The sequence below is a fragment of the Nomascus leucogenys genome, chromosome 8 (genome assembly GCF_006542625.1).
Source record: "Nomascus leucogenys isolate Asia chromosome 8, Asia_NLE_v1, whole genome shotgun sequence".
Classification (NCBI taxonomy): domain Eukaryota; kingdom Metazoa; phylum Chordata; class Mammalia; order Primates; family Hylobatidae; genus Nomascus; species Nomascus leucogenys.
Window position 1 is genome coordinate 77,391,328 of NC_044388.1, and position 27,714 is coordinate 77,419,041.

The window sequence follows — 27,714 nt, forward strand, 5'->3', positions numbered from 1 at the left end:
TTTTCTATCTCTCAAAGAGAGAAACCACAAAGCGAGTCACAAGTTATTCTTCATTTGTCTGTGGCAGATTTTTCCCTCTAACAGTCAGTGGTTCTTTCTGAGGAAGGTCAAATAGTGATGGGATGAGGTGTTTACTGTCATTATAAACAACAGAAATGTGAGGAGTAACAGCTCTCCTGGGCTCTGCAGCCAAGGTCTATCATTTATTCTCATCCATTTACCAAACACTTTCAGGAACCCTGCCTAATGCAACAGGCCCTCACTTATCTGAAAATCATCTCTCTCTCATTTATAATGATCTCCAGTTTCAACAAGGATCCGGAAATATGAAAAACTGTCTCACAGAGCCAAAATGTAAGTGACGAGCACAAGTCCAAAGTCGCATGTACATTATCCACCAAGGATCCCCCCAGGCCCTGACTTAGAGCAAATTTAGGCTCTGTATGAATAGATGACCCAGCCCACACAACCTAGAAGCAGAGGCAGTCTTTCTTCTAGGCCAGCATGCAGGTAGTACTGAGCTGGGGCAGCAGAGAGACCTAACGAGAGGGAAGAAACAGAAAACTGAAAATTCACACTGAATAAAGCCCATAGCTCTTCCTGATTTTTTTTCATTCTTTTATTTATTTATTTATTTTTTGAGAGAGGGTCTTACTCTGTCACTCAGGCTAGTGTGCAGTGGCATGATCTCAGCTCACTGAAGCCCCCCACTCCTGGGTTCAAGCGGTTCTCATGCCTCAGCCTCCCAAGTAGCTGGGACTACAGGCTCGCGCTACCACACCCGGTTAATTTTTTGTATTTTTAGTAGGGACGGGGTCTCACCATCTTGTCCAGGCTGGTCTCAATCTTCTGAGCTCAAGTGATCTGCCCCTCAGCCACCCAAACTGCTGGAATTACAGGCATGAGCCACTGCACCCAGCCTATTCCTGATTTTTTAAAAAACATTTAAAGCTATAAAAAGGTTTTTCTAAATGCAGTAAATAACACTCTATACTAAAAGTCAAAAATCAACATTTGACATTACAGGTGCAGTGCCTCATGCCTGTAATCCCAGCATTTGGGGAGGCTGAGGCTAGCTAATCACTTGAGTCCCGGAGTTCAAGACCAGCCTGGGCAACATGGCAAGACCACGTCTCTACTAAAAATACAAAAAAATAGCTGGACTTGGTGGTGTACACCTGTGGTCCCAGCTACTCAGGAGGCTGAGGTTGCAGTGAGCTGAGATCACGCCACTGCTCTCCAGCCTGGGTGACAGAGTGAGACTATCTCAAAAACAAACAAACTAACAAACAATTTGGTGTTTTATTTAATGTAGTAGGATAAATGCTAATAATAGTTATCAGGGAAGGAAGAATGACAAGAGGAATAATGAGCACAGGAATGGAAAAGTACCACCTTATTATTTTTTGTTTTGTAGCAGATGACATTCACACAGAAAATGATGAACAAAGAAAATTTCTAGTGCCAAAAGATAAATTTAGTGGAGATGCAGGATAAAAACACAAAACACAGCCACAAAAAGCATTAAACAATTCATTAAAAGCAGATTAGCTGAATGTACATTTGGTGTTAAGCATTCTTAATGAGTGAATGCTAAATATCTAGAAAATGCCAAGAAAGGATTCAAGTAACAAAACTAGTGATGTGTACTAATGTAATTCAGGGGAAGAAGGATTTATTTAAAGAAAATAATATAACTTTCCTTAAAGCAATAAAGGAAAACACAATAATTGGTTTAAAGTTATGCTGGGTTCCTGGATGGAAACACTAAGTATCAAAAAAAAAAGTTCTAAATTAAATAGAGATTTAATGTAATATCAATAAAAAATTCTTCCAGATTAAAAAACAACTTGACAAATTGATGATAATCACAGCAATAACGATAATAATAATTAATAATATTTATGAATACTAACTATATTTTAGGGAGTGATTTAACATTATATATATATATATCTCACTCAGCCCTCAAAATAAACTTGTGAGGTGGGTACAATTTTGTTCCTGTTTTATAGGTGAAAAGACTAAATTTTGCTCTGAGAGATTTTAACTTGCTTAAAGTCACACAGCTGGGAAGCAGGTCTCAAATTGGGGCTACTTTCTTCAACAGGCACACTAGCGCTACTTCTAGAGCAGTCGGTCCAAATGAAATATACACACTGCACACATAAATTTAAGTTTTCTAATAGCTACATAAAAAGAGGAAAAAAATTAGTGAAATAAATTTTAATAACATATATTTTATTTAACTCAATATATCCAAAATAGTATCATTTCAACTTGTAATCAGTACACAAAATTATTGATGAGAGATTTTGCATTCTTTCATATTAAGTCTTTGAAATCCAGTGTCTATTTTACATTTACAGTGCATATCAATTTGAACTCTAAATTTCTATCAGAAACACTTAGATTTCAGAAAAGTTACAGTTGAAAAGTAAGCACTTCTTTCAGACAAAGGCAATAATCAAAACTGCATGGTGTGGCTTTCACCAATGAAACTGAATAGAAACTCTAGAAAGTCCTCTAAGTGTCTGGAAGTTTCTTAAAAGACTAAACATGGTGTACAACATGATCCAGCAATTCCACTCCTGGGTATGTACTGGAGAGAAATGAAAATATATGTCTACACAAAAACTTGCACATGAATATTTATAGCAGCATTTTCTGTAAATGTCCAAAAGTGGAAACAACCCAAATGTCCATCAACTAATGACATGGATAAATAAAATACAGTATTCCACAACAGAATATTTGGCAATAAAAAGGAATGAAACATGGATGAATCTGGCTAAGTGAAAGCCAGTCACAAATGACCACATATTGTATGATTCCATTAACATGAAATATCTAGAACAGACTAATCTATAGAGACAGAAAGTAGATTAGTGGTTGTCCAAGGCTTCAGGGAGGGAGGTTTGGGAGTCACTGCTAATAGGTATAGGTTCCTTTTGTGGGGGATGAAAACCTTCCAAAATGGACATGTGACAGTTGCAGATCTCCGTGAATACACTAAGAACCATTGAATTGTACACTTCAAATGGGTGAATTGTATGGTATCTAAATTATCTATCAATAAAGCAGTTGAAAATAAGTAAATAAAAAAAATCTTGAAGTGGGGAAAGCTTATAATACAAATATATGAAGAATGGGCATAAATACACATAGTAGATACCCACATTTCACATGCTCAAAGCAAGTGAATTGACAACTCTCACATGAAGAAAGCAAGCTGGAAATTAACACAGAAAATGTACAACCTTATTAAAGAAGCACAACCGAAAGGGCTATGGAGTACTATTACGTGTCATACCAAATATGAATAAAAATAATAAGGCCCAACATGTACTAGTTCTGAGATTAAAGAATGATGATACAAACCGGCAATTCAATCTCTCTAGGAAATCATTGGTGAAACTGTAACATGAATTTAAATTTTCAATTTGATCTTCTGTTACCATTTTGACTGATATTCCTTGAAGTGATGACCACAAAGGAAAAAATATCATATTATTTATCCTGGACCATTAGTTGCTAGAAGACAAGGGTGGCACCCATTCATCTCCATGTCTCCCATGCCTAGTAAAGTTCTAGAACACAGCATGAGCTCAATAAACCCTGGCTCTTAAGTATTCAAAAATATCAATCTCAGCTTTATTTAGAATAGTAGGAAAACTCAAAACAACCCAATATGGAATAGATAAACCAAACACAACAAAGAATGACCTCGAAGACTCTACATCAAAAAGTTATTATGGGCCTATAAGCTTCAGACATACAAAGAAACACAACCTAGAAAATATCCTTCCAGAGCACTGTGTAAGCTATGGTTTACCCTTCCTAAGTGAGAGCTGGAATTATTCTCCTCCTAATAATTTCCCACCACCCACAGAACAAAAGCCAAACTCCTCAACCTTGCCTTCGGGGACCTGTGTCCTGAGGCTTCAGTCCCTAGCCAGCATCCACCCACCACTCCCCTTCCCAGGCCTTCACTCCAGACTGATCTTACCTACTAACAGTTTTACCCCTGGGCCTCAGCTCACGCAACTGCCTCTGCAGAAAGTGTGAGGCCAAGTCAAGGCCCAGCTCAAATGTCACATCTTCCTTCTCTAATTTCCTAGCCAGATGTAAGTTCTCTCATCTTGGAGCTCTGACCCTCTCTTATGGCCCCGAGCATCCAAACCTTTATTTAAAGTTATCTGACTCCATATATTGTTACCCTTAACAGACTATTTATTCCTTGGAAATACGAACCACATTTTATCCACCTCTGTACTTCTCACATTGTCAAGTGAAGATCTTTGCTCACGGGATGCATCAATGCTTATTGGGCAAATAAATGAGCAAAATACTGTACATATCTAATATGGTACTGCTAATATAGTTGTACCTCTAATATAATTAGCAAAAAGTCAAAATGCATATACAACCAGTAGTAAACAGCAATTTGAATATAAGTAACAGAGATGAAACTTTGTCATTTTCCTTTATGTTTGCTTAACTCGATATATAGCTCAACCCTACGACTATTGCCCTAATCAGAACTTATCTTCTCCATGTCTCAGAGCTCAGTAAATGGTATCACAAGGATAATGACAATTGCTCAAGCCAGAATCCCAGCATCATCCTTGACTTTCCCCCACTCTCATCCTTCAAATCACTCACAACACGAGAAGATCTCAAAAAGGGTCCATTTCTTTCCATCTCCATAGCCACCATTCTGTTTCAGGCCCCCATCACCAGCCCTACTGACAGGTTTCTACTAGGTTACTAACTGGTCTCCCCACTTTCCGTTCTCGTCTCTCCTGAATGATTCTCCATCTAGCAGCCAGACTGATTTTATAAACACAATTCTGTTCAGGTGTCTCCCCTGACTGAATGGCCTAATCCAAAATCCTGAATATGGCTTAATACAGCTCCTGCCCATCACTCCAGCCTCCAGGACCGAGTCATTAATTCTCTTTGATATTTTTGTTCCAGTCAAACTAGTCTCCTCTAAGTTCCTCAAACACATTGGCCTTTGGACAAGCTCTTCCCTCTGTCTAGAATAACTCACCTGCCTCCAAAACACACACACACACACACATACACGCGTGCACACACACACGTACACGCGTGCGCACACACGTACACGCGTACGAACACACACGTACACACGTGCGCACGCACACGCAATTTCCCCAACATATCCAATCATGCTGTCTACCTGCCCAACTCCTACTCAGTCTTCTGATTTTGGCGGAAATATCTCCTTCTACTAAATGCACCTACAGACCAGTGCAAAGTCTCTTGTCCTCTCTGGACTAGTTTGTGTAGCGAGAACCACATATTCCTTGTCCCATGTGCTGAACTCAGTACCAGCCATAGAGGAGGGCTTAATAATTGTTTGGAGAACAAAAGAAAGAACAAACCTTACTACAGGGTTTCAACAGAATCCATTTTGATGCTTTTCAAATGGGCAGGCTCCGTTATCTTGCATTTGTCAGAGTGCGGTCCTCCACGATGCTGGACAAATGACATTGCACTGTGTTGACTAATCCCTGCACAGTGTCAGTGGCTTTGGCCCAAAGTCTGGATTTGACATTTTCCCTAAAGGCCATGTTCTAGCTTTTGTTTGGAAAGGGATTAACCTAAGTACATGACCAAACCGTGGCCTCTCCTCATAGAGAACATTTAATATTGACAGTAAGCTAAAGGAAATGATCGCTGTAACAACATTTCCTCCTCTGAAGCATCTTATAAATATCAAACTAAGCACTGATCTCAAAACATATTTCTGCTGCCTTTGTAATCATTTCAAACCATAAATGTCATTTCTGTGATCTTACACTGGAAGAACAGAAGGCTTATAGCTACACTAATGAAATTCCTGCCAGATAACTGGATCTCCCCTAAGGTAGAACCAGAACAAACATGTTACATTGATCATGAAAATAGTCTCACATAGATGAATTCCACTTTTCATAGCTCATAAGTTTATATTGAGCTGGTTAATAACACTGAAAAGGAAAACTACCAGATGGATACTGATTGCACTTCACATATTCTCTGGCTTTTTATCTGCTCTCTGATATGTTGGAAAATATATTCTACCTCTATCCTGTAACAACAAAGAATTCACCTCCAAGTTCCAGCAGGATGTGGAGAAACAATTTTGAATCTATGTTTAAACACTTTATTATGTTCAGCTTGAGTGATTTTAAAAGCTAAATCTGGTATAAACTGGATTTCATAATGTAAAGACGATTTACAGAAATCAGAAATAGAGGCATCAGCCTGTACCAGAAGGAAATGTAGCATGTAATCACAATCATAGGAATATGCTTGTGGTTGTGACAATTTCTAGGGGGCCATTCACTGTGGAGATTGTGAGGGTAGTGCTCCTACAGTTGAAAGGAGAAATTCTTCCATTATTACTTTAAAAACAGGATTCAGGAAATAATGGCAACTCTGCAGATGTAGTCCAGGAGCCTTCCAGACTATCCTCAAATCTCTACTTTTGCCTACAGGTCAAGACACAATAAAAAAAATTGGTGCCTGAAAGGGTCTTTCTACACCATTAATAGTATTAGAAACGTCAATAGTATTAGAAAGGTTTTAACAAAACCATTCTTAAAATTAGTACATAGACTGCTTATAGTTGTAATAACCAAGTAAGTTTGGAAAGTGTGTAAAACCAGCAGCAAGGGCTTCTGACACTAAGATGCCAAAATGTGTGTATATGTGTGTGTGCGCACGCGCGTGTGTGTGCCTGTGTGCACACATGCGTGGGTGTGTACACATGTATGCATGTATGTGCCTTGTGTCATTGTGTGTGCAGACATGCATGTATGTTCATTAGTATTAATATTCAAGATAAGTTAAAAGAAATCATCTTTTCAAGCCCTGAGGATACAACCAAGCAGTGAAGAAAGCACGACGTCGCGTTAAGCTCTTTATGCTTCTTTAGATCTTGCTCTATAAAACTATCATTTCTAGATTAAGCATTAAGAGAATTTAGTAAATCTTGGTGGGGTGTGGTGGCTCACACCTGTAATCCTAACACTTTGGGAGGCTGAGGCAGGCAGATCACTTCAGATCAGGAGTTCAAGACCAGCCTGGGCAACATGGTGAAACCCCGTCTCTTCCAAAAATACAAAAATTAGCCAGGTGTGGTGGCACATGCCTGTAATTCCAGCTACTCAGGAGGCTGAGGCACGAGAATCACTTGAACCTGGGAGGTGCCAGTTGCAGTGAGCCAAGATCACAACACTGTACTCCAGCCTGGGCAACAGAGCAAGACCCTATCTCAAAAGAAAAAAAAAAAAGACAGACAGAATTCAGTAAATCTTATGCTTATTTGTTTTAATAGTATAATAAAATGATTCTAAAGTTCATATGACAGAATAGGTGGGTAAGACTAAAAGCATTGAAAATGAAGAGTAATAAAAGCTTAGTTTAATAGGTAATGAGGCTGGTCACAGTGGCTCACGCCTGTAATATCAGCATTTTGGGAGGCTGAGGCCAGTGGATCACTTGAGGTCAGGAGTTCGAGACCAGCCTGGCCAACATGATGAAACACTGCCTCTACTAAAAATACAAAAATTAGGCCGGGCGCGGTGGCTCACACCTGTAATCCCAGCACTTTGGGAGGCCAAGGCGGGTGGATCACCTGAGGTCAGGAGTTCGAGACCAGCCTGACCAACATGGAGAAACCCCGTCTCTACTAAAAATACAAAAATTAGCCGGGCGTGGTGGTGCATGCCTGCAACCCCAGCTACTCGGGAGGCTGAGGCAGGAGAATCACTTGAACCTATGAGGCAGAGGTTGCAGTGAGCTGAGGTCGCACCATTGCACCCCAGCCTGGGCAACAAGAGTGAAACTTCATCTCAAAAGTAAATAAATAAATAAAAATACAAAAATTAGCCAGGTGTGGTGGTGCATGCCTGTAATCCCAGCTATGTGGGCGGCTGAGGCAAGAGAATCGCTTGAACCCAGGAGGCGGAGGTTGCAGTGAGCCAAGATCGCACCACTGCACTCCAGCCTGGGCGACAGAGAGAAACTATATCTCAAAAAAGAAAAAAAAAAAGATAATGAGATGCATATTACTATTATAATATAAGTAATTTTAATACAGCTGTGTAAAAGTAGGCAGTTAGATCAATGGAACAGAATAGCCAGCCCAGAAACAGGTCCAATTTCCCACTCACAGACGCCAGAACTTCACATACAATAAAGGAGGGGTCAGTAAAGAATTAATCAAGAAGGCAAAGATCACTCACAGTTAATGGTGATATGAATGACTACTTACTAATTTGGAAAAAAAATCTAGTTAGATTGTCATCTCCTAGCATGTACTAAAATAAACTCCAACTTAAAGAATTAAATATAAACAGTTTAAGCTGTTAAATTGAATTGAAAATTAAACTTTTATTGGATGAAGATTTTTGTAAGCTTAGAAGCAATGAAAGAAATTGTGAAGGAAAAGAATCCCATTTAACTATGTAAAAATGGAAACTTCTGGAAACAAAAAATTGGTATTATTGCTTTTTTTAAGACAGAGTCTCACTCTGTTGCCCAGGCTGGAATGCAGTGGCATGATCTTGGCTCACACAACCTCTACCTCCCGGGTTCAAGAGATTCTCCTGCCTCAGCCTTCTGAGTAGCTGGGACTACAGGCACGCGCCACAATGCCCAGCTAATTTTTGTATTTTTAGTAGAGATGGGGTTTCAGTACGTTGGCCAGGCTGGTCTCGAACTCCTGACCTTGTGATCCTACCACCTTGGCCTCCCAAAGTGCTAGGATTACAGGCCTGAGCCACCACGCCCAGCCGAAATATTGGTATTATTAAGTGGAATAATATACTATCATCAAGTCTTTGCCATTTTATCACTTCTGTAGTCACACAAAGCTATAAAGAAGACAACAATTTGATTGAAAGCAAAAGGTTAAAAATTAATTAGTTTATGATGTAATGTCACTGTGTTGCAGCTTTTATTAAGCAGTTTGCATTGCATTATTTACACAGAAATTCAAAACATGTCACAGAGATCATTTGGGAGGTTAGCTATTTCTTCTTTTTTTTTTTTTTTTTTTTGAGTCAGAGTCTTGCTCTGTCCCCCAGGGTGGAGTGAAGTGGCGTGATCTCGGCTCACTGCAAGCTCCGCCTCCCTGGTTCATGCCATTCTCCTGCCTCAGCTTCCTGAGTAGCTAGGACTACAGGCTCCCGCCACCACGCCCAGCTAATTTTTCTGTGTTTTTTAGTAGAGATGGGATTTCACCGTGTTAGCCAGGATGGTCTCCCAAAGTGCTGAGATTACAGGCGTGAACCACCGCACCTGGCCGAGGTTAGCTATTTCTAAAAGAACACTGATACTGTAAATGTTATTTTTCTGTTGGAATATGAAATCGAGTGGTAACAGAGGAGTCATCCTTATCATATCTGCACAATTTCCCATTCCTATAATTATAGGTCTCACCAGTTTACTCCTACCCAAACAGAGACACTCATTCAAACTAAGGGCTACCAACTGAATTTGACTAATGATTGTAACAATAACCACCTACTGAAAATTAATTTAAAATTTAAGAAATCACAGGAACTTTGAAAGTTGACACCAGTCCTCAGTAAAATACCTGTTTAAGATTCTCTATAAAGCTCTAACATTACCCTGTGTGTATAAAAGTTATCAATTTGTTTAGTAATGCCTGGAAATGGAAATGGTTATTTTTGACTAATTTACTCCTAGACAACTCACTTAGAGCCACAGATAAAGTTTAAATTTTATGGGAAAAAAATGCCAAAGACAAGCAAAGCAAGTACAACTGGCTGAAACGACTGAGTTTTTAAAAGTCGGAAAAAAACAGAATTGCTAAAAATGCATGTAAAATTCTGTGACTACAGATGCATATCTGTGTTTCTTCTTTCTGCACTATAGAAGACATTTCAATACACTTCCTTGTTTTCTTGCCCCAGCTACCAGGAAATTCAGGGCTAATGTTAGTATTCAAATGCTAAATCCTTAGTCTAATTGGTTTGCAATCTGCTTCTAACATTTCTTATTTTAATTTTCCCACGTTTTAAAACTGTAATCATTAAAAATTCCTTTTAGAAGAAGGAGGGGTGGGCATTTTAAATATATTTCAATGAATAATACAGTCCCCTACTATAAAAGCCCTTAATCGGTAAAAATTTATTGAATGTCTGTCACATACCATATGGACTCTGTTAGGGCTGAGGATACTTTGTGAAACAAAACAGTCAGGGTCCCTGGTCTCATATATGACAGGAAGGTTGGGGGAGAAAAGCCATATGATGGCAGAGGTGATAATGAACAGGTAAATAAATATATACATAATTATAAAGCGCAAGGAGCAGGTAAGTACCCTGGAGGCAACAAGCAAGCGAATGGACTCCCTGTGCCTTGGGTGGTCAGGAAAGGCCTCTTAAAGCAGGTGATGTTTAAATTTAACCTGATGAAGAGAGACCTGCCATGAAAAGAGGAAGTAAAAGAACTTTCCAGGCCAACTGAACAGCAACTGCAAAATCCCTGAGATAGGAAAGAGCTCGATGAGTTCTAGATATTAAAAAAAAAAAGCAAAACAATGGAGAACGGTGAGTAAGGAAGGAAGAGGAACAAGGTGAGGCTGGACAGTTGGGCTGGGGAGAGATTGTGAAGAGACTTGTAGGTCATGGCAAAATGGTAGGTGAACCACTGAATGGTTTGGGGTGGGGTGGAGCTGGGAGCTAGCATGGGACAGGAACATTTTACATTTTGAAAAGTCCACTATAGCTGCAGAGTAAAGAATCAGCTGGAACAGGGAAAAAGCAAGTGAGTGATCCTTGCAGGGCTCCCAGGGAGAGAGAGGTGGACAGTTCTGAAGGCAAACTGACAGGAGCTGCTGATAGGGTGGATGCAGGGGATTCAAGGAGTCAGGATGATGCTCAGGTTTCTTGACTAGGCAACAAGGTGGTAGGTGGTACCATTTAGTCTATTCCTAGGAAATGAAGTTATTTACCCCACACTCAGCTTTTTCAGTTATTGATCATTTTCTAGTAATCTGAGGACACCAAGGATTAGAGATGAGAAGAAATTCACACAAGGCTACAAATGATTTATCCTAGAAACATGGAAATTATGTCTTCCATGGGCAGTGACAGGAAACTTTCTCTCTTTGTTTTTCTCTTTCTCAAGCACTTGGAAAGCAAAACTCCCTAGACACATGGGAAGATGTTTAATATCATTAACCACCAGGGAAATGCAGACAAAAACCACAATGAGACACCACTCCACACCCACTAGGATGGCTACAATAAAAGAGATAACAGCAACTGTTGGCAAAGATGTAGAGGCACTGGAACTCTCATATACTGCTGGTGGAAATGCAGAATGGTATGGCCACGCTGGGAAACAGTCTGACAGTTCCTCAAAAGACTAAACACAGAGTTGTTATGTGGCCCAACTATTCCACTCCTAAGTATATACTCAGGAGAACTGAAAATATATGTTCAAACAAAAACTTTTACACAAATGTTCATAGCAGCATTATTCATAATGATCCAAAAGTGGAAACAAATGTTCATATCACATACATATCTATCTATTTATCTATTCTTATTTGGCTTTATATATCAACCTAAATGTTTATGTTAAATCAACTGATGAATGAACAAAGAAAATATTCCATAATGGAATATTATTTGACAATAAAAAAGAATGAAATACCAATCCACACTATGACATGTCATACTGATCCATGTCAGTATGATAAGCAAAAGAAGATAAGCAAAAGAAGAACACATTATGCTAAGTAAAATAATATATCATGCTAAGCAAAAGAAGCCAGTCACAAAAGAACACATACTGTATAATTCCATTTATGTGAAATATCCAAGATAGGCAAATCTATGGAGATAGACAGTAGCATGGTGGTGCGCACCTGCAGTCCCAGCTACACGGGAGGCTTAGACATGAGGCAGGAGGCGGAGGCTACAGTGAGCTGAGATCACACCACTGCACTCCACCCTGGGCAACAGAGTGAGACTCTGTCTCAAAAAAGAATAAAAGAAAGTAAATTAGTGGTTACCTGGGACTGGCAGAGGGGAGAATAGGAAGTGACTGCTAAGGGGCACAGGGTTTCTTTTTATAGTATTGAAAATGTTCTAAAATTAGATAGCAGTGATGGTTGTCACCTTTCATTTACAGTCTGTGAGAAGGCAAGATGTTAAGAGGGTTCCAAGGTCAAATATCTAGGCAACGTCAAGTTAAACAGGTCTCCTTTTCTGCAAGACTTCTCAGAGCCTTTAATCTGTATTACATGCATAACGTGTATAATAAATCACCAAGTCGGGGGAGGCAGAAGTAGGATATAGGATGCATCATTTCCCAAACATGTATGGCCACAGAATCTCTTTCAATGGAGCAGCGTCACACAGGACTAGGTTTTGCAGACCCCACTGTGGGAAACAATGTGCTTAGCGGTTTTTCCATTCATTCATCAGGCACTACCTGGCCACCTACAACACTCACGCAAGACAATCACTTTTGGGCCATAGAGATAAGGCCAATACTTTCCCTGACCTCACAGAAGGCAGGTCTAGGAGAAAGGAAACGAATGGGCTCGAAAAGTTGAACGCACCAGGGGGAGCACAATGCCAATGCTACAAATAAAAGACTATGGGGTCCTACGGAGAAATTCATCCTGACTCTAGACAGAGGAACGCTTCATGGAAGACCCAGCACTTCAGCCAAGCCTTAAGCTGCGGGGGGTTCTGGCCACATGGAGATGGGAGGAAGGGATCTGGCCCAGGAGCTCAGGTCTAAGGGGTGAAAGAGAAGAGAGGGTGCTTGTAGTAGAACAATAAGTGTTCCCTTTAGCTGGAGCACACTGTGAAGGAAGCAGAGTAGTAAGAGAAATAGCTGGAAAGGATTGCAGCTTGAAATGTCAGACCAAAAATGTTTAAGCTTGCTCCTATAATAAATGGGGACCCATCCAAGCTTTCTGAGCATGGGGTAAGAGTGGTCCTAAACAAGTCACTCTTTGAGCCTTAGGTGTTTCATCTGTAAAAGGGAGCCCCATTTTATCTGACCTCGGTGTGTGAGGATCAGAGAACTTGGCCACAGGGCAGTGGAGCCCTGAGCAAAGTTTATTACTCAGCAGCAGAACAGCTGTTTCCAGTTCTTTTGGAAGAATGTGTGTCTCAGAAACACCTGACACGTGATATTTCATCTCTGTGGCAGGGCCAGATGGGAAATCCAAGCAAAAATGAACGCTTCGAAACAGAACATATTTGAACGTTCTCCTGTAGCCATCAAATCAGATCTGTATTTGATTTCATTTTATTTTGTTTAGAATGACATAGGGACTGCAAGGAAGGAACAGCTGCTGGAAATGAAGACATAGAAAGAATATAAACAGCAGATTACCTGACTTTCATGTCAAGTACTAAGACAAGAGGGGTGTGTGTGTGTGTGTGTGTGGGTGTGTCAGAGAGAGAGAGATCAAAAGAGTGTATGTATGTGTGCTCCAGAGAGTGTATACGCATGTGTGTACAAGTATGTATGAGTGTATTTCTGTGTGTATGTCTGTGTGTCAGTGTGTTTGTAAATGTTGTAAGTGTGTGTGAGTTGGGGTGTATCTGTGTGTGTGTAGGTACATGTTGGGGGTAGGGTTCAGGGAAAAGCACTCCAGCAAAATTGCTGACCTGTTTACACCGCTCCCACCATATGGTGTGAGAACAAAGCAAGCCGGAGACAGCGATCCCAAGGTGCGGCCAGGACCAGCACAAGCTCCTTCCCCTGGGACACCAGACCTTTATAGATAGAAATCTCTGCAAACCCAGGAGGCTTACCGGGCCGAGCTGTCCCGGGAGCGCCGAAGCCATCTTGCCACCATTTGTTCGATTCTATGTGCTTTCCGTGTCTGGAATAAACTGGTCTCCAGCTCTTCCATTTACCTAAAAGGAAGAAGAGTGTTCTTAAGATGCTAACCAAAATATTCTAAAGAGGATTTTGATAAATCAGGACGATGCTTCCTTTATTTGCCCATTGTAAGACATACTGATCGAATAACTAGTGTTCTCCTTTTGTCTAAAATCAACATAAACAGGTGCTCAGTGTTCACAGAGTGAACAACTTTAGCAACCCTCAATCTTGCAGCAAACAGACTGGGTTTGTATCTTACACAGTTAAACATTAGGATGAGAGAGTAAAATAGATAACGTTTCTCAAACTTTGTGACTGTGACCCATAGGAAGAGATACACATTACCATGCGACACCGTCCTTCCCTCTCCCAACTATGTGTGCAACCCTGGACAACGCGGTTCAGTTTTGCCTGCATCAGGAACCCCACGGACATGGAAGCATTCTTCATCACGTTGTGCAGAGTCCTCTGAGCGCTGCTGCTTTTGTTCCATCTTTTATATTTAATTTTTGAATAAGTATTTCACTTACATAATTCAACACTAGCTTATAAAAAAGATAGGCAGTTACTGTATTGTGTGCTTAAAAATTTAAGAGGGTAGATCTCAAGTAAAGTGTTCTTATCACAATAAAAAATATGTAGACAGTGAAAAGTCTGTTTTATACCCTTCCTTGCTCCTACCCACCCAGTTTGCATGCCCATACGTAATCACTGCTCTTGTTTTCCATTTGTCCTTTTAGAGTTTCTTTTCTTTTCTTTTTTTTTTTTTTTGAGATGGAGTCTCGCTCTGTCGCCCAGGCTGGAGTGCAGTGGCACGATCTTGGCTCACAGCAACCTCCACCTCCCGGGTTCAAGTTATTCTCCTGCCTCAGCCTCCCGAGTAGCTGGGACTACAGGCACATGCCTCTGCACCTGGCTAATTTTTGTATTTTTAGTAGAGATGGGGTTTCACCATGTTGGCCAGGCTGGTCTTGAACTCCTGACCTCAAGTGATCTGCCCGCCTCGGCCTCCCAAAGTGCTGGGATTATAGGCATAAGCCACCCCACCCAGCCTGTCTTATTCTTTAAAAAAAAATCATCTTGGAACACTTTTAGGTGTTTAAAAAGGTTGCAAAGATAATACAGGGTTCCCATATCCCTTCATTCAGCTTTCCCTAATATTAACATCTTACATAATTATTGTACCTTTGTAAAAATTAAGAAATTAACATTGGTACAATATTATTAACTGAACTATAGACTATGTTCAAATTTTAACAGTTTTTCACTAATGTGCTTTTTCTGTACCATGATCCAGCCTAGGATACCGTGTTGCCTTTAGCCAGCTTTGTTAATTTTCCCCCAATGCCATTTCATCTGCTCTAGAGCAGCGGTCTCCAACCTTTTTGGCACCAGGGATCAGTTTTGCAGAAGACAAGTTTTCCACAGACAGTGGGGGGATGGGATGTTTGAAACTGGCATCATCCCAGATCATCAGGCATCAGATTCTCATAAGAAGCATGCAGCCTAGATCCCTCCCATGTGCAGTTCACAATAGGGTTTGGGCTCCTGTGAGAATGCGCTGCTGATCTGACAGGAGTGGAGCTCAGGCGGTAATGCTCACTCCTCCTGTGGGTCCCGGTTCCTAACAGGCTGCGGACCAGTACTGGTCCACAGCCTGAGGGTTGGAGAACCCTGCTCTAGAGCATAAAAAAGGTAAGATTCCTACTTTCTTTTAAGAAGCCAGTATAACATTGATATCAATTCTGACAAAAACAATATAATAAGATAAAAATACAATCTCCCTTATGAAAATAAAAGTAAATATACTACATAAAATATTAGCACAGCGAACCCAGTAGCAATCAACAGAGAAATCATGGGATCTATACCAGGGATACAAGGAAAGAGAACTAACCAGGTTATAAGAATGAAAACACCCTAACTGATCACTTTGAAAACCTGCAGACACACTTTTCAGGCAAATGGAAGCCAAACACAAATTAATGGGTAAAAAGGCTAACACAAACATAGGCCATAACCAAAAATAAATTCCATTTAGATCAATGATATTCAGTCTAGCTTTACTCTACAATGGGGACATGAGACCCAAATACTGTCTTCAGTTCTAGGCATCTCACTTTTTAAAAAATATAAAAAGAATAACAGAAAGTAGACTTCTGATTAAACACGGTGAACTGAGACAAGGTCTTAATTTCTTCTTCCTAAATCTTATAAATCACAATAAAGAAATAAAAAGCATATAAACCAGTAGGTTAATGAAGACAGAAAAGAAGACAACAAGAGATGATAGATGTCAATAACGTTTGGAAGAAAGTGTTTGGAAGAGAGGCAACTGAAATAGAAGGAGTAAGTAAAACTCTTCTGTTTTCAAAACAAAGAAAACAGAAATCTATGTGCCTTCAGAGGGGGATTCTGATGAAAAATGAGCCGGTGGCTGGACATGGTGGCTCAGGCCTGTAATCCCAGCACTGTGGGAGGCTGAGGTGGGCAGACTCCTTGAGTCCAGGAGTTCAAGACCAGCCTGGGTGACATGATGAAACCCCATATCTACCAAAAATACAAAAATTAGCCAGGCATGGTGGTACGCACCTGTAGTCCTAGCTACTTGGGAGACTGAGGTGGAAGGATTGTTTGAGTCTGGAAGGTGGAGGTTGCAGTAGGCTGAGATCATACCACTGCACTCCAGTCTGGGCAACAGAGTGAGACCCTATCTCAAGAAAGAGAAAAGGGAAGGGAAGGGGAGGGGATGGGAGGGGAGGGGAGGGGAGGGAAGTGAGGAAGGGAAGGGAAGGGAAGGGAAGGGAAGGGAAGGGAAGGGAAGGGAAGGGAAGGGCTGATTTGCCCAGTGGCTCAGGAATTAGGGGCAGTAAGTACAGAAGAAAGCATGGATGAGCATAAGGCTGAAAATATGGAAATACCCATCTAGACAACTATCTCTTTCCCATCCTACTGAAGACAAGAGGCTTATTTTCTGGAGAAAACGAACAAGAGAAGCTTGGGGAGACTAGGCACAATACAGGAATGAAAATAGAAGAAGTAAGTAAAACTCTTCTAACTGAATGACAAGACCTCTTCCTGTGCCCAGTTCTCTGAATACTGTCAGCAAGTACTTTATATCCTGCTATGGTTTGAATGTGTCCCTGAAGTTTGTGTGTTGAAAACTTAATTTCCATTGCAACAGGGTTGAGAGGTGGAACTTATAAGAGGTGATTAGGTCATGAAGGCTCTGTCCTCATGAATGGATTAATGCCATTACTGTGGGAGTGAGTTCCTGATAAAAGGATAACTTTGGCCTCTTTCCACACTCTCCTGTGTGCTCTTTTGCCCTTCCACCTTCTTCCATGGGATGATACAGCAAGAAGGCCCTTACCAGATGCCAGCACCTCAATATTAGACTTACCAGCCTCCAGAACTGTGAGAAATAAATTTCTTTTCTTCATAAATTACCCAGTCGGTGATATTATATAGCAACACAAAACAGACTAAGACATGTCCCAAGCAAAAGATTAGAGAATCCTTCTCTGGGGGACTGAATAGCACCAGAGAAAAGACCTTCAGATATTGACATTTTCAGGATCCCTGCAGGGAAAAGGTAACTTGCTGCCAGGTCATCTTGCATTGAAATGTATTAATCAATGAGCCAGATCCATCATACAAAGTTTCCAATTATTTGTTTTACTGCTTTACTCTTACTTATGAATAAATATTTAAGGAAAGCAGGCATTATAAAAAACAGACCAAAACAAATAGAAAAATTCAGAAGAAACAGAGACAATGTAGAAAACAGAAGAAAAAAATTTCAATCTATAACTTAAATCTTCAAAAAGATAAAGTATTATATTCATGAAACAAGAAGAGGATTTTTTAAAAATAAACTATCAGAGAATAAGAATGAACACTTGGAAATTAAAAATAAGACAGCTAGAATAAAAAATTCAATTATTAATAAAAACAGAAAAATATAGTCAATGAAAGACTGTAGGAAGAGTAACCAAAGCCAAAGACAGAGAAAACATAAAATACAATAAATGTATAGTATCCGTCCAGGAAGTGTAATATTCATCTAAAAGAAGTTCCAGAAGTAGAAAATAAAGGAAATGGAGGTAAGGAAACTGCCAAATAATTCAAAAAAAATTTCCTGAAGAACTTAAATTTTCAAATTAAGAATATATACTAATTGCCCACCCTAGCGAATGAAAAAAGACCCACATCAAGTAACAACATTGTAAAATTTCAGAAACTAGAAACGTAAAATATCTTCTAAACTTCCAGAGAGAAAAAAAAAGATCACATAGAAACAATTGAAATTAAAAATGGCACTAAACTTCTCAGTAATAACAGTGGAAGCTGGGAGCCATTGAAGTTCTCAAATTTTTGAGGGAAAAGCATTCTCAGTCTAGAATTCGATACCCTATCAAACTACCAATCAAGTACAAAAGACATTTTTAGATGTTCAGGTCTCTAAAAATGTACCTTTCATACATCCTTTCTCAGGATGCTGACAGAGGATGTGCTCCTCCAAAACAAGGAAGTAAGGAAAAAAGAAATGAGATCCAGGATATTAGGGATGGAATATAGATAAGAGGCAAAAGAAGCATCCTGGATGACTGTGAAGGGATGCATTAAGGTAACACCTGTATAAAAGACCTAGAGAGCAACTGTTGAGATGCATGAAGACAGAGGTCTTAGGGAAAAGAAACAGAAATGGATAAGTTGTCTGACATGTTTGTGTAGAAAATTTCACTGAGAGGCTGTTGGAGGGTAAGGGAGAATTAGCAATAAGTACATGAAAAACTAAGCAGATCAAAAACAGAGAGAATTATGAAATCCAAGGAAAATAAACAGTTGTATAAGAAAATAAAATTATAGTTCACTGCTTGGCTCAACAATGAACAATATTTACATTGTCATGATAATGTAAACACTGAAAAATGGTTTCTCAAGAACAGTGATGTAATGATATTGGAACGATATGGTGAAGGGAAGCAAGTGTAGTAGCCTAAGAGCTAAATCCTCATTTATCATAATAATTAGATAATGTCTAAAATTAATAAATTAGAAAATAAGAATGCAAGCATATTTCTTAGAAATATGCAGGAAAATACCAGAGGAAATGGCTAGAAGAGTTGAAAGAGCTTCTAAGAAGAGAAATTAAAGGGTGAGGAGGAGTGGGGCAGGAAATGCCGATTTCTATTATAAACCCTTAATACTATTTTATTAAATGATTTTTAATAATTTTTAACTTAGTTTTAAAAACCGAAGTAATATATTCTTCTAATAACATACACAGAAAAATATAATGAAAATAAAATCACTTACAATTAGCTACAATCACTACCTCCCAATTAGCAAGTTAATTTTTCATCATTTTTCATGCTTATACATGTGTGTATGTTTCTTAATTAAAATTATACCTTCCCACTTACGATTTCATAAACATCATTCCATATTAATATTTAAGCATTTACACCATCATTTAAAATGGTTATATGGTATTATTTTCTCTGATCATATCGTAATTTATTTAATAAATCTATCATTGGACATTTGTGTTGTTTCCAATTTTTCACTATTGTGAAAGGTTTACAATAAAAATCTTTACAATAAAAATCTTTATTCATGGCAAATGGCTACTTCCCAGATATTTTTGGGGGGATAAATTCCTAGAAGTGAAATTATTGGACATAAACATATGTTCACTTTTAAGAATTTGGATGTATATTGTCAAATTGCCTCCAAGAAGTTACCAGTTTGCACTCCTGCCAGGACAGACCTTTTGAATATTATCACTTAAAAAAAAATTTGCCAGTAGGATGGAAATTATTGACTTAAAGATTTACATTTTGAAAAACACAGAAGACAAAAGTAAATTATCCTCCATATTCTTATAAAAACTAGACATTGTCATTTTTTAAAATATTTGCTAATGGGATTGAAAGTAGCATTCAATTATTGGCTTAAATATATATTTATATATAAGTGAATATATATTTATAAATAGGAAATGTATATACTTGTATATATGTTTCCCATATAAAAATATACTTCTTGTATATATAGGAAAATATTTTAAAAATTAAATATCACACATAAATCCATCACATTGAAAATTATATAAAATAAGCATCCTACTTCAAGCATCCAACCCATTCCCCTAGAGGTTAACACAGTTAACAATTTGGTATGTATTCATACTATCTTTGTCCTGCATTAATAGAGACCTATATCATGTGTATTAACACATCTTTTCTACAAAAACAGAATGTTATACTCAGTAGTCTGCACTTTGTATTTTTTAACCTGCAAATGTATCCTGTATATCTTTCCAGATCAGAACTCATTACAGCTGTGACTGGAAGTTATTTGATTACTAGCACAGCTCAACATTTTTCATGTGCTCTTGGCCATTTATATTTATTTCTTATTGCTTTACTATTTCTGATTTTTCCTTATTTTTCTGCTGGAATGTTTGCCTTCTTTTCGCCAATTTGTAAAAGCTCTTTTATAATAAGGATTATTTAATGTTCCTTTGCCAAGGACACAAAATAACATCATATTTCTTTGAGACTTACCATGGAGGATCAAGAATGTAGGTTATAGTGTCCTGACAAAACAGAGACTAAACACAGAAGACAGAAGAATAAATGTCTAGCAAAACCCATGGGATATTGTTTTCAAATATCAACTGCCCCAGTCAGACCCCCTCTAGGATCAAGTCCGTTGGAAATTCTAGGATATTGATATTAACTTGGTCTGTCTTATATCTGAGCATCACGCTTTCCTATGGGGTCTAGGAAAGGAGATTTAAAAGCAAGTCATATGAAAACACATTGAAAAATCAAAGAATGTTTATTAAATAAAAACTTGGGGGTGGCCCACACGATCATGGTTCACAAAGAGCCTAAGGGCCACCATGTGGAAGACGCATATTCCACATGATTCTGGAATTTAGAGACAGGATTAACGGGCAAATGTCACAGCATGGGGGACTCCAGCTCAGACTAAGGCAAGAAATTCATGTTCCTGGTAGATCCAAGCATGGAATGAGTTTCCTCAAGAATTGTTAAGATCTTGGACACTGAAGGTATTCCAGGGGAGGCTGCATAAACTGCATGAATATAGCAGAAGGGACACAAGGGTGGCGTAGAGGGACACATCTATGGAATACATGGAGCAGATGACTTCTACAGTTCCCTCCATTCATGCAATCTGAGGTTTCCACTAGATCTAAGAGCCAGGCAAGATGGTATCTGTTGCAGTCTGTCTCAAAATTCAAAGCCCCACGTTACCCAGAGTAGTTGGAAATCCTGAAGTAAGCACAGCACTGGAAGAGGCGCAATGTCTGACCTCTACAGTCTTATAGTTTCCACGTGATTGCAGAGTTGTCAGGGATCTCGAACAGATCCATAGGACTGAAGGCCATCGAGCCTTTCCATTCCTTTTGAAGGTCTTCAGACTACAGTGGTTACTTTTTAAGAAACTGCTGCCAAATACAATTTAGCTAATTGGTGTCTATAAACATACGTGATTCTAATTAAGAGAATTAATTTGTGTTATATATCTGGACTGTGGGTTGGCAGGTACCTTCATCCAGGGATCCCCAAAGACTAAACAAATGCCTACATCAACCAAGCCATTAAAAGTGCTCCCTGACTCAGCAAGGTCTGAGCAGGAGAGTTTAAAGTTAAGAGAATGACCTGCTAATGGTTTTAATGTTAGCCTCTGGATTGCTGGGCTAATGGAAGGAAGTAAATGTCCATATCATCCAAAACGTTTGAATCTTCTCTACAGTCCCACTGCCAAGAAATCATCTGGCCTCATTTGTTCTGTCATTCCCTGTTGGACCCATCTTACTGTTAGAAAGTTTCTTTACATAAAGCTGAATTCCACTGTCTGCAGCTTCAGCCCTCCACACCAATGCTGCCCTCTGGCCACTCCTACCACCACCGCCCAGAGTAAATCAGCTCCCTTTCTGGATTAGAACATAGAAATCTTTCAGCCTTTCAGTCTCCTTTGCCCCAAATTAAACATCCTCAGCTCCTTCAACAGTTCCTTGTAATACAAGATCTTTTTAGAGTACACATCAACTTGGAAAAATATCTTAAGAGGCATGAACCCTCAAACTGAACACAATTCTGGTTGCCTGGAACAATGTGAATATAAAAAGGCAAACTCTCTCAAAATATTTTGTAAATGGAGAAGAAGAAGACTAAATATGTCAAGGTGATAGCTATTTTAAATGCAAACAGACAATTAAGGTTATGAACCCTTCAAAAGGGATACAAAAGGTGATAATAAAAGACTTCAGGAAACTAGCACAAGCTATTGAGAAATGAAAACATCAGTGGAGGCAGCAAAGGATAAAAAAGAAACTGAAGTGCCCAAAATCACTTGCACTAAATTGAAATTGTAAATAAAACTAGAGAGCACTTCAAGAAAAACTGTCAGGCACAGAATCAGATTGAGGATTTCAACTTACAAATAATAGGACTAGCGGAGAAAATGGAAAAGGAACACACAAAACTGTAATCAAAGAAATCATGAAAGGCAAATTTATTAAGCTGAAAAATATGTTTCAAAAATAAAGAACACAAAATACAACTCTCAGATATGCCTCAAGGAAGACTTCACATATCAACTCAAATTTTTAAACTGCAAAGATTAAAGAATCATCCTTAAAACCTGTTTCAAAAAAGGAAAAGAGAATGATCATTTGAAAAAGAAAGATTATGTTCACGTATTTTGCAGCATATTATTCAGGTATTGATTCAAGTTCATTATCTTTCTGGGAGACGTAAAAGTTTTACAAGTGCCACTTGAGACGCTGTTCTTGAATGACATCTCGGCTGGGCACGGTGGCTCATGCCTGTAATCCAAGCATTTTGGGAGGCTGAGCAGGGAGGATTGCTTAAGCCCAGGAGTTTGAGAACTCCTGGGCAGCATAGTGAAATCCTGTCTGTACTGAAAATAAAAAAGTTAGCTGAACGTGGTGGTGCACACCTGTAATCCCAGCTAATCGGGAGGCTGAGGTAGGAGGATCACCTGAGCCCAGGAGGTTGAGGCTGCAGTGAGCCATGATCGTGCCACTGCACTGTAGCCTGGGTAACAGAGTAAGACCCTGTCTTGAAAAAAAAAAAACTGGGGAATCATGCTTGACTCTTTCCCTGTTTTGTGCCCCACATTGATTCAGTCACCAAATTCTGTTAACCTTGGTCTCAATTGTCTTAATTTCTCACCTCCTCTCCTTTCTCAGTGCTACTGCCTGAGTTCAAACTTTCATTCCATCTGAAGTGCTACAATAACCCCCAGCCGTCTCCTTACTCTTCATCAATCTGTCCTCCATGTGACTGCCAGAGTGATATAAAATGTAATTCTAATCACATCACTTTTACATTCAAAATCCTCCAGTGGTTCCCCTTCATCTTTAGGATAAAGCCTGAGCTCAAGAATTATAGTAATATCAATAACACAGCTATGCCAACAACATTACCACTGACTATGTGCCAGGCACCAGGCTAAGCAATGTACACAGGTTATCTTATTTAGTGCTTATAATTCTCATTTACAAACAAGGAAACTGAGGCATGAAAAAGTTAACCTGGCTAACAGCACACAGCAAAGAAGTGGCAGAACTGGAATTAAAAACCAGATTAGCTTGCTTGTCTCTGAAGCTGGACTCAGCCATTCCATCCCACTGCCTCCCCCCGGCCTTGGGATGGCAGCCAAAGCCTTTTGTGATCTGGCCCTGCCTACCCGCCAACTTCGTCTCCCTCACACAACACTCTGCAGAACTGTATTACCTGTTGATCCCTCCAAGGGCTTTGGTTTCTCATGCCCTCATGTCTCTGCAGATACTGTTCCTTTGCCTAGTCCATACTCCCTGCCTGCACACCCATCAAATTCCTGCTCGCACTTCAGTGAACAGGCACAGTAGTGTACTGGATTCACACAGAACACTCCCCTCTCCAGCTTGTTTTCTCATTTGTAAAAACAATGATAATGATCCCTGCCCAGCTATCCATCAGGGTTGGTGTAAGGCTTACATTCCATTATGCTGTGACAATGCTTTGAAAACTATAAAGTTCTATGGAAATGTGCCCAGGAAACAACTCTTTTTCTGAGGTAGTGTGAGCTCAGTTGTGTGAACAAATTTGTGTGTGGCAAAGGTTTGAAGTAGAAGCAGTCGATTTCTGCCACAAAAAGGAATGAGGTCCTGATGCATGGTACAGCATGGATGAACCTTGAAAGCATTATGCTAAGTGAAAGAAGCCAGACACAAAAGGCTACATGATTTCATATAAATGTCAGATTCCATTTATATGAAATGTCCAGGACAGGCAATTGTATAGAGATAGATAGAAAATTGATGAGTGGTTGCAAAGGCAGTGGGGAAGGGAAATGGGAACTGACTGCTAATGGGTAAGAGATGTCTTTTTAAGGTGATAAAAATGTCCTAGAATTCGACAGTGGTGATAGCTGCACAATTTTGTGAATATTCTAAAAACCACTAATTGTATAATTTAAAGGGTCAATTTGATGGTATGTGAATTGTATCTTAATTTTAAAAAGAAGAGAAAAAAAAATGTTTATTTCTGGTGCCCAGCTTCACCCTTCTGTCCTCCTTTCCTTGCCAGTAAGTAATAACCCCAACTCTGTAAGGAATCTGTTTTCCTCACCTTTCCACTATTTTTTCTTAGTAAAACCCTACAAGCATTAGAAGCACCTGGAAGACTAGTTAAAGCATAGAGGTCTGAGCCACAGCGTTTCTGGTTCAGGAGGTCTAGGGTAGGGCCCAAGAATTTGCATTTCTAACCTCCCTCCAGATAAAACCTAGGGAATGCTGAAAAGGGCACTGAGCTAGACATCAGGAGACCTGGTTTCCTTCCTGGCTTTGCCTTTAACTAAGCCTAGAATTGCACAAGTTGCCAAGCCTCTGGTTATCCCTTTATCTTAACATTGCATTTTTCTAAGTATCTGCCAATTGTAAAATTGTATTATCTTGTCACTTAAGTCTTCCAGGGACCCCCATCCCTAAAATCCAACATCTTCCTGGATGTCCAACTCCGTCTCCCACTATTGCCCCCAAAAGACTGCTCTCTTGACCAATTTGGGGAAGGAGGGAAACTAACATTTTCACCGGTAGATTTCATTCACTCCTCATGACAACCCTACATAGTGGGAATCCAGAACTCCATTTGGAAGACAAGACATTGAGGCTTGGAGAGGTTAAAAAACTTCCTCTAAGTGGCCAAGGGGAACCCAAGGCCCATCCTTCTCCTGTCACCTAATTCTCTGTTCCGAAGCTTCTCTGCCTCTCAAAAAAAGCCCCCAGGTAGCCCTTCTTGTGTCTTTGTTCTGATCTCTCCCACTTTCTGAGACTTATTCAAATCCTATGTAACCATCAATACTTAGCTCAAACCCACCACATTTAGGACGAGTTCCTGGCCACCTGCCTACCATGTTTCACCAGGTTCCCCAGTCACAGAGCTGCTGTGTAGTCTTGCTCTTCCATACAGCCTGTGACCATCTCCTTTACGCTCTTGTCTTGTGTTTTCTAACTTCATATGGATTCAGGTCTTGTTTTTTGTCCCTCAGATTGTAAACTCCTTGAGGGTACGGGAGAAAAGTACCCTGTTTCTTTACAATCCCTGCAGAGCCTGGCAGAATGCCTTCAGCTCAATCGAGATTTGTTGAATTAATAACAGCAGGTTACAGATGTCTGAAATGCTATGCTACGATGAGAACCCCAGAACAATAAGCAGCTATAACTATGGAACCTTCTAAGTCCAAAGGAAAAGCTATTGGCAGATATTTTACGGAAGTTCACATTACATTTCTAATGTCAATCATTTGATGCTGCCTTGGTTCATTACCGTGATCATAGCTTAGTGAGTGATAATGGGCTCACACATCTGCATGAATTTCTTAAAAAGAATTCAGACTGTGATGACACTTTATCAGAAAAATGACATTCTTAGAAAGGAAGGAAGGGGGAATTATCTATTAGACCACATGATTATTCCTCGAAGTGCAGTTACAACCAGGACCCCAGGAAGGAGTTTCAAACCTCTCTTCCCTACTCACGGATCTCAGTCAAGTCTTGCACAGTAACACATGCCCTGATATTTTAACCTCACACGTCATTTCATCTGTGGCCATAAGAAGCTGAGGTAAAGCCAATTGTTTATTTTCTTTTTTCTCCTTCCTTCCTTCCTTCCTTCCTTCCTTCCTTCCTTCCTTCCTTCCTTTCTTCCTTTCTTCCTTTCTTTCTTTCTTCTGACACACAGTCTGGCTTTGTCTCCCAGGCTGGAGTGCAGTGGCCCCATCTTGGCTCACTGAAGCCTCTGCCTCCTGGGTTCAACTGATTCTCTCACCTCAGCCTCCAGGGTAGCTGGGATTACAGGCACGTGCCACCACGCCCGGCTAATTTTCTTATATTTTTAGTAGAGACAGGGGTCTTGTTATGTTGCCCCAGCTGGTCTCGAACTCCTGGCCTCCAGTGATCTACCTGCCTTGGCTTCCCAAAGTGCTGGAATTACAGACATGAGCCACTGTGCCCAGCCCAAATTGTTTCTTTTCATTTCTTACTTTGGGATGGCACTACATATCATTCTTGTTCCTCCTCCATCTTCCCTTCCCTCCTTTAAGCCTCTCTCTCCAACAGTAACCCCTCCCCTCTTTTTATTATGGAAAAGGGCATTGAATACCTGAAAGGCGGTTTATCACGGACCAGAGGAAAAATAATGCTCACAGCTGGTTCTCTAGGTTTTCTGAGCCTTTCATTCATGTCAAGAAGTTCTGGCTGCCTGTATCGTCTGCCATCTCACCTTGCCTTGCACACCAGATGAAAAGGAGATGCAGGAGGTGGGAAAGCATCCTGGACCCTCACCACCCCGGAGTGGCATTCCCCAAATGACAGTGGACCTCAAACTGCCCTCCTGACTTTTGCCATGTCAGCAAACTGCCAGACCACCACATCTGCAAAACACGGTCTGTGTAAAACAGATTCTATAATACAGTGCCTCCCATTTTAGCTTCATCCTAGATAATAGTATTCATTCAACCACAGGTTTGATCATGCTGGATATGTTTTTTTCTTGGTGCACATTAAAATAAATATATAGCAATTTAAACAGAAAGCAGTCATTCACATATCCACTAAAATAGTCTTGAGTGTCATGTGGTACAAAGACAAGCCTTTGGGAACACTAGTTCAGGACATCGTCATGCCCCTCAGATTTCCCATCTGCCTAACAGGATTAGATGTCTCTTAGAAAGGGCTTAGCCTCTTATCTAGCTCAGTACAGATGGCCTCTGCATGGCCCTTTGAGAGCTACAGGGTGGCAACAGGAACAGGCAGCTCTAATGGAGATCCAGGCTGTGCCTTTCTCTTGCTAGGGATCTGAGGGGATGGGGACCCAGGCCACTCCTAGTAGAAGACTGGAAGTTGGTCACACAAGTCATCCACTTTACCAGATGAACAGTATCCCTAGAAAGGATGTGGGACAGGGCTGAAACGAACACCAATGCCAACACTGGTGTTGTTGATGTGACCTGCAAGGCCTCACCTCACCACGTCGGTCTTACTGCTTACCCTCAAGCAGCCTCAATGATGGATGGCAAATGACATTGCTGAGTCAGCTGCGGCTGCTGAACCCCTTGTCTCCACCCTGGTGCAGGGAAAGAGCACTGTGCAGGGAGACAGGAGACCAGCAATCAGGTTCCTGCTCTGCTCCCAGCTGGACATGTGACCCAAGTCACATCCCTTCCCTCCATGTCTGTTTTCCTATCTGTAAAGGTAAGAGT

At 40.1% G+C, this 27,714-nt stretch overlaps 1 protein-coding gene across 1 annotated transcript in view; it reads right to left on the reverse strand.

The window, feature by feature from the left end:
* The window catches only part of FRMPD1 (FERM and PDZ domain containing 1), a 97,463-nt gene that overhangs the window by 39,777 nt on the left and 29,972 nt on the right, over positions 1-27,714 (reverse strand). The window contains exon 2 of the mRNA XM_012508834.2: positions 13,833-13,937. Coding sequence (XP_012364288.2) covers positions 13,833-13,933 — 101 coding nt within the window. The 5' untranslated portion in view covers positions 13,934-13,937. The remainder of the gene's footprint in view (positions 1-13,832; positions 13,938-27,714) is intronic.